This window comes from Triticum dicoccoides, chromosome 1B (genome assembly GCF_002162155.2).
Source record: "Triticum dicoccoides isolate Atlit2015 ecotype Zavitan chromosome 1B, WEW_v2.0, whole genome shotgun sequence".
Classification (NCBI taxonomy): Eukaryota; Viridiplantae; Streptophyta; class Magnoliopsida; order Poales; family Poaceae; genus Triticum; species Triticum dicoccoides.
The window spans coordinates 439,702,049-439,710,958 of NC_041381.1; the positions used below are offsets into that span (position 1 = coordinate 439,702,049).

General features: G+C 52.7%; 1 protein-coding gene across 1 annotated transcript; it reads left to right on the plus strand.

Moving 5' to 3' along the window:
• Positions 1 to 760: 760 nt before the first annotated feature.
• On the plus strand, positions 761 to 5,080 carry LOC119339898. Its single transcript, XM_037611799.1, has 11 exons — positions 761 to 1,257; positions 1,356 to 1,425; positions 1,519 to 1,647; positions 1,752 to 1,868; positions 2,197 to 2,568; positions 2,872 to 3,185; positions 3,287 to 3,386; positions 3,487 to 3,546; positions 3,632 to 3,718; positions 4,290 to 4,430; positions 4,521 to 5,080. The coding sequence occupies exons 1-11, from the start codon at positions 1,124 to 1,126 to the stop codon at positions 4,875 to 4,877; spliced, it is 1,881 nt and encodes a 626-aa protein (XP_037467696.1). The 5' UTR covers positions 761 to 1,123; the 3' UTR covers positions 4,878 to 5,080.
• Positions 5,081 to 8,910: the final 3,830 nt, after the last annotated feature.

An 8,910-nucleotide genomic window follows, 5' to 3' on the forward strand; every position in this document is an offset into this window, starting at 1 on the left:
ACATTGTACATGCAGTTGGTCTCGGTTTCAGATGGCTGGTGAATCATTAAGCTAGACGGGTGTCGTAAGTCGTAACCCGGTTCGTCGGGTTCCCTTGTCGACGGAAGCCTTTTCCCACTGCGCTGCTACCGCTAGACGCTAGGACATGGGGCATTTAACGCCCGCATTCATGCCTGTCGCCTGACTACCTCGTGACATGCTGCATGCATGCGATGCGCCGGCCGGTAGGTAGCTCAGGTCAATGCCGTGGAGGAGGAGAGAACACGCATACCGGTAGGGGTATGCGTACTAGTAGCAGGCCAGGGAAGGAATCACATATCTCGTAGCCGTAGCCATGAAGATCGATCCGCTGCCGAGGTTCATCTAGAACTGTAGCATCGGCAACAGTTTCTCTGACGGGTCGTCATGCAACAGTTTCTCGTGCAAGTAGTACTGTGCTGCGCCCTTGTGCCTTGTTGATAGTCGGAGACTTGGAGTGGTCGCGGCGGCGTTTCTCTGACTTGGAGCTGCAGCGTGCAGCTCCTTCTACAATTCCACTCTTTTTCCTTCCTTGGAGTAGAATATCACGCGTATGTTAGGACCAGAGCCACTCGCTCGGAAAGTGCAGTAAAAACTTTGGAGAGAGAGACTTACTGCGACTTCCAATCACGTAGGGCCAGTGAGAAACATTGCGGAGTCGAAGCCATGGCATGGCATGGCGAGTTCTTGCTCGGGCCATTTACTCAGCTGCAGGTGCGCGCGTCAGTGCATTAACGCGGCTCACCAACTCATTCGCTTCCGCGCAGTTACTCCTCCCACTTCCCCTCGCCATCCGTCTCCAGTCTCCACTCTCCCTGTCGCTCTCCCGCTCCGACCCGCTCTTCCTCTTCCTCTGCGGCTCTGCGTCTTCAGTGCACCAACGTCGCTGCCGCGGCAGCAGCAGTTTACTACCGCGTGCCATGTCGTATTAAACCGCCGGCGTCGCAGCGCAGCGCAGCCCAGCCCAGGGAGTGGGCACGGCCCTGTGCGCGGGATGCTCTTTGCCCCCCGCGCCACGAAATCGATCCGCCCGGACCCTGCTCATATAATGCTCATGCGGCACCCTTCTGGACTGTTGCCATGTAGCTAGGTTGGTGGCGCTGGCATGGCGGCAGCCCAACAAGGGAACATGGAGCAGGCTGTGAGCGGAGCGCAAGAACCGGGCAAGGTCGACGGCGAGGCTCCCGAGGCGGCGGCTGCCGCCACCGCTGCTGCGCCACATCACCGGCGATCCAAGAGGTCTCTGCCGCGCCTTTGCCGGTTTTTTATCCGTCTTGGTTTTGCCTGCCGTTCTTCTCAACCCTGCTTCTTTTTCTCTGTCTGTATCCACTGCCCAGTGCTTCTTCGGGCAGGAACTCGGAGACTTGCAAGCATGCCACCATGGAGCAACGCCTCAACCAAGCACAGGTGCTGCCTTCATGAGTGGATATTACTGATCAAGCAAGCACACGTGCTGCCTTCGCGAATTACTGATCGGATTCTGTGAAAATTCCATGGCAGAACCCGCCGGACCCGAGGAAGTCTTCTTGCTCAACGGATGGTTCTTCGGTTCACCGCCCCCCGCCGAGGGATCAACGGACGAGCGCGGCCACGGCGTCGCCGAACCACCGCGTCTCTCTGGAGAACGACGTGAGTAAAAAAAAAAGCCACTGCTTTCCTGACGCTAAGATGCGCCATGGGCTCTGTTTTCTCCGTCTGAGTAATTGGTGTTTACAATTGCTGGACTGTGGCAGGTCTCGCAGCTGCAGCTGCATCTCCATCAGGAGAGGTCCATCCGGATCATGCTTGACCGGGCGATCGGCCGGGCTTCCAGCACTCTGTCTCCTGGTCATAGGCACTTTCCAGCTCAGGTACCGTACCATTCATCTCCTACAGTTCTACTGCACAATGACAACGACAAAATTCCTCCAAAAAATTGTTTACATTTCCTTCCATGAAAAACAAAATTTACTTGCGATCGTCAGGCTAGTGCACTTTTAGTAGTAATTTAGTGAGTAGAAGCAGTGCAATTGACAGGTGAAGATAGCACACAAGGGAAAGTGTCACCTCACTCCATGCTGTTCCAAGTACAATTTCAGATATTCGCCAAAAAAAAGTACAATTTCAGATGGTCGATAAAAAATGAGTATGATTTGAGTTGTGTGCTGAAGAGTGTGATTCTTGTTGTTATTCCTGCAGACAAAGGAACTGATAGCAGAGATTGAATTGCTCGAAGAGGAAATCGCAAACCGTGAGCAGCACGTCCTCTCACTCTACAGAAGTATATTTGATCAGTGCGTGTCCGGGCCATCATCGGGGCAGAGTTCTGGTATTTCATCCCCTGCTCATGCCAAGAGCATAAGTTCAAGGACGAGGCGGCGGCAGTCGAGCATAATATCAAGTGCATTTTGCTCATCTAAGAAGCTGCCTCTCCAACCTTTCCATATCATGACATCAGTGTCGGAGTCGGGTAGAACCAAGAACATGCTCAAGACCAAGATCAAGCATGAATCTTTCTCGAGCGAAACGTTGGATGTCCGTCCTGCCTCCCTTGCATCAGATCCAAGGAAGGTAAAACATATAAAAGAAAATATAGTTTCATTAAATCCATACAAATATTTAATGCAGTGCATTCTACTTGCTAATATTTACAAACAGTCATTGTATGCCCTTTTTATACTAGAACGCAAATTCTCTGCATTGCGGTACTTGCAGGAGCATGCATTTTGTCCCAATTTTGTATGTCTGAACCTGCCGATTTAAATCAGGAGATGCTATGATTAATGCAGTTCTTTCGAGCAGAAAATTCAAATATTGGACTTATTTTAACTGTTGCTTCTTCCTTTGTTTTGCCTTTTTTTTCTTTACAAATAGCTGCCTTATTTAGGGAGTAGTTCTTTGGCGCGTACTCTGAAAGATCATCTCTACCAATGTCCAAGCAAGATATCTGAAGAAATGGTTAGATGCATGGCCTCCATATACTGTCTTCTGCGCACGGAGTCACCAGAAAAGCCTGAAAAGGTTCGCTCGCCGTTCTTGTCAAGGTCATCAACAAGTGTCATTCTTCCTCGGAGGAGTAACAGTGAGGAGACTAATACATCAAGTAACAAATGCATTGTCGAAGTATGTTCAATCTCAGTCGAAAAGAATCAGACGCCAGATGTCTCCTGTGCAATTACCCACTACAGGTTTGTCGGAAAAATGATGATTATCGTGCTTTATATCCTGAAGAATAATTCATTTTCCAAATAATTGTATAACAAATTTGAGGGTGTTCCTTTGAGCTTAGGTTGCTTGTGGAGCAGCTTGAAAGGGTTGATCTGAGTATGTCAGAAACCAGTATCAAACTGGCCTTCTGGATCAACGTGTACAATTCTCTTGTCATGCATGTAATTGACGAAAACTCTACACTGGTTTCTCTGGTTTTTTATTCTTTAATTTTTTTGTGATTTTGCCAGTGTGTCATCCCATGTGTGATTCGCTGTGCAGGCATATCTAGCATATGGAATTCCAAACAGTTCTCTGAAAAGAATGGCTCTATTTCACAAGGTGAAAAGGATATTTTAGTTACAAGTTGTCCCTCGAGTGCTGGAGTTTATAATGATGTGGCTAACAAATAACTCACATTTTGCAGGCTGCCTACAATGTTGGTGGATATGCTGTGACGGCCAACTCCATTGAACACTCCTTGCTGTGTTGCAGGTCCCCGCGGATTGGTCGTGTACGTATGATTTGTGATCTCATGCCAAATCCTGAATTTAGATTTAGATAGTTCATATAAAGCTGACAGTTTCAAATAAAATTCAAGACCCTAAAATTCAGTTTGGTAAACTATTCATCAAATTCGCTGAAACAAACCAAAGAACATGAATAACACTCTATAGTATAATCAAATTAGCACGCCGAGGGCTGCTCTAACTGGTGTAAGTACGACCTTCTATCTCATGCCAAAGTTTGAACATAAATTCAGATAATTCACGAAATGTCGATGGCTTCAAATAAAACATCAAAAACATTTTTTAATTCTAATTGCCAATTCCTAAAAAAAACATTTAGGATCCTTTTTAGGAAGCAAACTGTATATGCTTGAAGAACTCAGTACTTCTGAATCAAGGCCCTAATTTTCAGTTTGATCAACTGTTCATGAATTCGGAAGAACAAACCAAGAACACTGGATAACACTCTAGGAGCACACTCGCAAAAAAAAAAAAAACTCTAGGAGTAGTCAAATTAGCACAGGGAGGGAAACCTGAATTCTGAAGAAGTGAGGTCTGATCCAATTTTACACGCAGTGGTTTGAATCGATACTGTCGACGGCGATGCGGAAGAGATGCGCCGACGAGAAGCAGCTGGTCCAGCTCAAGTTCGGCCTGCCGGACTGCCAGCCTCAGGCCCTGTTCGCGCTGTGCACCGGTGCCTCCTCCGACCCCACGGTACGTACGTGCACCCTGACGCCGCCGCCACCATACTTGACTGATCTCCTCGAGGCCTGAGCTGAGCTCCGGCCTTGCGTTGCGCTGCAGCTCAAGGTGTACACGGCGAAGAACGTGACGGAGGAGCTGGAGCGGGCGAAGCGGGAGTTCCTGCAGGCCGGCGTGGTGGTGCGGAAGTCGAGGAAGGTGTTCCTGCCGCGCCTCGTGGAGCGGTACGCCAAGGAGGCCGGCCTCCCCGTCGGCGATGGCATCCTCGCGTGGGCGCGCGACAACTTGGACGGCCGGGCCGCGCAGGAGGCAATCCAGCGGTGCGCCGCCGCCGCCGCCGCGGCAGGCGGCCGGCGCAGGGCGTCGCAGGCCTTCGAGTGGCTCCCGTACAACGCCAGGTTCCGCTACGCCTTCGCCAGGAGCATGGTCGACAAACAAGCCGCCGCGGTGCTAGCCTAGATTGTTCTCGCCTTCCTAGTTGCTAGCTGCTGCAGCTGCAGCTGCCGAGTACTGGTATATATATATATATATATATATATATATATATATATATATGGTTTTGGGATTGAGATGGTGATGTGAAACTCAAACTAGCAATCAAAGCATGGATGAAACTTACTAGGGCTCATCTGTACAGACAGTTCAGTCTGGTTTTTTGTTTAGGTGATGGTCGATACTGTCAGCCAAAACACCGAGCTAGGTGTGAGACAGAGAGAGAGACAACGGGCCGGACACTGAAGATTTTGTGCGTTTTTTTTCTTTCTCCTTCTCGCCCCACTACTGACCGCGTCATCCCACGATCGAGCTTATGAATAATCGCTAACAGAGTGCCTGTTCGGTTTCTCTCCGCTCCCGCGACTGAACTCCCGAGCGGAGCAGGCTGCCCTGGCAATGGTTTTGGATGGGCCTAAAAATATTGCCAGCGCAACGTTGTCATGGCGGACTTTATTTGCCTGCGTCGTGGCAGGGTTTAAGCCCACAAACACCCCCCTGTCACACCTAACCAGCTGTTAGTGTGCCTTAGAGCTGGCTGGTGGGCCCAGCCAGCTGGCCAGCCAAGTGGCGTGCGAGGGTGATGATAAAGGGTGTCCGCGTGTGGCCGTGAGAGTCATGCGTGCGTGAACATTTCCTGTACCTAATCATTCCTCTGCAATCGCATCTTGCTTCTTCCTTGCCAAGTCTTCTCTCTCGCTCATCCTCCCCCTCTCGATCCCTTTCCTCTCTGGGGTGTTACAGTTGGTATTCAGAGCTTAAATTTTTCTCCCTTAAGCTTGATCGAGGGTCGGTAACATCCATCGTGCCGGTGTGGTTTGCTCCGATGAGCCGCACGAAATCCGTCGCGGGGTTCGACCCCCTTTCAGAGCAAAGCAACGGCTCCTCCCAAGGCCTCGGCGGCGATGCGGCAAGTCCTCGCCGCCATGGACGAAGGGAACACCAGCATCACCAAGATGCTCGAGGCGCTACTCGCCAAGGTCGACGACCAGAAGGTGGCTCATGAGAAACAGATCGAGCTCCAGGCCGCCTTCAACGCCTAGATCTCGCAGGAGGTGCGCGGTCTCTCGCACAGATCAATCTGACCCAAGCGGACCTCGATCTCACGCGCAAGACGGTGGAAGGATCGGCCTCTCCGACGGGGTCGATCACCACGGACCTTCACCAGCCCGTCCACCCGCAGCAGCAACCTCCACCGCCTCCTCCTCCTCCGTCTCCGCGCCCCGTACCGGATCCAGGGCGCCCGTCTTCGTCGCACGCGCGCCTGGGCGACCACCGGCCGTCGCTCCTACCTGTGCCGCCGCAGGGCGGATTCGTCGCCACGGCGACCCCGTCTCCGACTGGCTACCACACCAACGAGTACCATAAGCCGCCGAAGCACAATTTCCCCAAATTCGACGGCACGACGCCGTATTTGTGGCTGGATCGCTGCCTCGCCTACTTCGAACTCTAAAAGGTAGCCGCCCACCACTGGGTCGCCACCCGCGGCGCTCTACATCGACGGCCAGGCCGTGCATTGGCTCCAGGCATTCCGGCAGACGCATCGCGACATCACGTGGGAGTGCTTCACCTCGGCGATCCTGGAGGAGTTTGGCGCAGATGAATTTGAGGTGGTGATGCACAAGCCGCTGCAACTTCGTCAGACAGGCACCGTCGCCGAGTACCGCGCCGCGTTCGACGAACATATGCACCACCTGCTCGCGCTCGATCCGTCGATCAACACCAAGTTCTTTGTGACGCGGTTCCTCCTCAGCCTGAAGGACGAGCTGTGCGCCCCAGTGCGCCTTCAGGCACCCTCCAGCATCACGCGTGCCTCGGTGCTCGCACGCATCCAAGAGGAAGAAATGGGCACGACGCACGCGCGCCCTCGCATTACTCCATCGAGTCGACCACCTCCAGCAACAGCCGCCGCGGCCACATCACAGCGCGCCGCAGTCGCACCGGTCCGCGCCCAAGGAGACGAGTGCGCACGGGAGCGGCAACTGCATGATTTTCGGCGAGCGAACAACCTCTGTTTCAAGTGCGGCGATCGCTACTCCAGAGAGCATCGCTGCCCCCAACCCGCACAGCTACTCACCATCAACGTGGGCGACCACGGTGAGGTGCTCTCGGATGACACCATCCACGCCCTGCAGTTGCTCGACGACCCAGGGCCAGCAGCGCAACCTCCTGTTCAGGCCGCGGATGCGCCCGAGTGCTGCCTCATCTCGTCACAGGCGCTCGATGGCACGGATTCAACGACCACGATTAGGTTGCGCGTGCTTGTGGGGAACCAAGTCATGCTTCTTTTGCTCGACTCCGGCAGTACCCACAGCTTTGTCAACAAGGCATTCATCGATCGTCTCGGCCTTGCCACGGAGGAGATGCCACCGACAGAGGTGCGCGTGGACAACGACGACAAACTCACCTGCAACCGCATGGTGCCCGACTTCAAGTGGTGGATGCAGGGCCACACCTTCACGACGCCCATGCGCGAGCTGGAGATCGGCGCGTACGATGGCATTCTGGGGATGAACTGGCTCGCCCAGCACAACCCAATGACGTGCCACTGGCAGGACAAGTGGGTGAAATTCCAGCACGACGGCGAAGAGGTCACACTGCACGGCGTCCCAACCAAGCCGGCCACCACGCTAAAGGCAGTCAGACCCGATGAGCTGCGCAAGATGATCGCCGGGAATGACGTCTGGGCCATGGACATGGTGGACACCTGCGGCCCCGCACCGCGCCCAGCACGCAAATGCCCAAGTCAAACCCCGCTCGCCGACTTGCTCGAGGAATTCGCCGATGAGTTTGCGGCACCCCAAGGGCTCCCTCCTCATCGCCAGTACGACCATGCCGTCACGCTGGTGGAGGGCGCAGTTCCCGCGAACACATGCCCGTACCGTTACTCCCCTCTCCAGAAGGACGAGATCGAGCGTCAGGTCAAGGAGATGCTGGACTCCGACGTGATCACGCACAGCGTCAGTCCCTACGCCGCACCAGCGTTGCTTGTGAAGAAGAAGGACGACACCTGGAGGTTCTGCGTCGACTATCGTCGGCTCAACGACGCCACCGTCAAAAACAAGTTTCCCCTGCCCATCAACAACGAGCTGCTCGACGAACTGGCCGACGCTGCAGTGTTCTCCAAACTACACTTGCGGGCAGGTTACCATCAGATCAGGATGCGCGAGGAGGACGAATCCAAGATGGCGTTCAAGACACATCACGGGCATTTCCAGTTCCATGTCATGCCGTTCGGCCTCACGAACGCGCCCGCCACTTTTCAGTGCCTGATGAATGCCATTCACAAGTTTGTCATCATATTCTAGGATGATATCCTTGTCTTCATCAAGACGATGGAAGAACACTTGCAACACCTGCGCATTGTCTTCGAGCTGCTCCGCGCGCACCAGCTCTATGTCAAAGAATCCAAGTGCACCTTCGCCTGTGACCACATCGATTACCTCGGTCATGTTATCTCCAAGGAGGGTGTGGCCACGAACAAGGAGAAGACGCAGGCCATGGAGTGATAACCCACAAGCGTAGGGGATCGCAACAGCTTTCGAGGGTAGAGTATTCAACCCAAATTTATTGATTCGACGCAAGGGGAGCCAAAGAATATTCTTAAGTATTAGCAGTTGAGTTGTCAATTCAACCACACCTGGATAACTTAGTATCTGCAGCAAGGTATTTAGTAGCAAAGTAATATGATAGTAATGGTAACAGCGGTAAAAGTAAAGATAGCAGTATTGTAGTGATTGTAATAGTAGCAACGGTAAAGTAAATAAGCGAAGCACAATATATGAAAAGCTCGTAGGCATTGGATCAATGATGGATAATTATGTCGGATGCGATTCCTCATGTAATAGCTATAACATAGGGTGACACAGAACTAGCTCCAGTTCATCAATGTAACGTAGGCATGTATTCTGAATATAGTCATACGTGCTTATGGGAAAGAACTTGAATGACATCTTTTGTCCTACCCTCCCGTGGTAGCGGGGTCCTAGTGGAAACTAAG

What these genes read in the sequence shown, in the direction of transcription:
- LOC119339898 (XM_037611799.1), top strand. Translation starts at nt 1,124, where the DNA reads ATGGCGGCAGCCCAACAAGGGAACATGGAGCAGGCTGTGAGCGGAGCG. An exon ending in GAATGGCTCTATTTCACAAG is followed by an intron (nt 3,547 to 3,631) that starts GTGAAAAGGATA and finishes CACATTTTGCAG; the next exon opens with GCTGCCTACAATGTTGGTGG. An exon ending in GGTCCCCGCGGATTGGTCGT is followed by an intron (nt 3,719 to 4,289) that starts GTACGTATGATT and finishes TTTTACACGCAG; the next exon opens with TGGTTTGAATCGATACTGTC.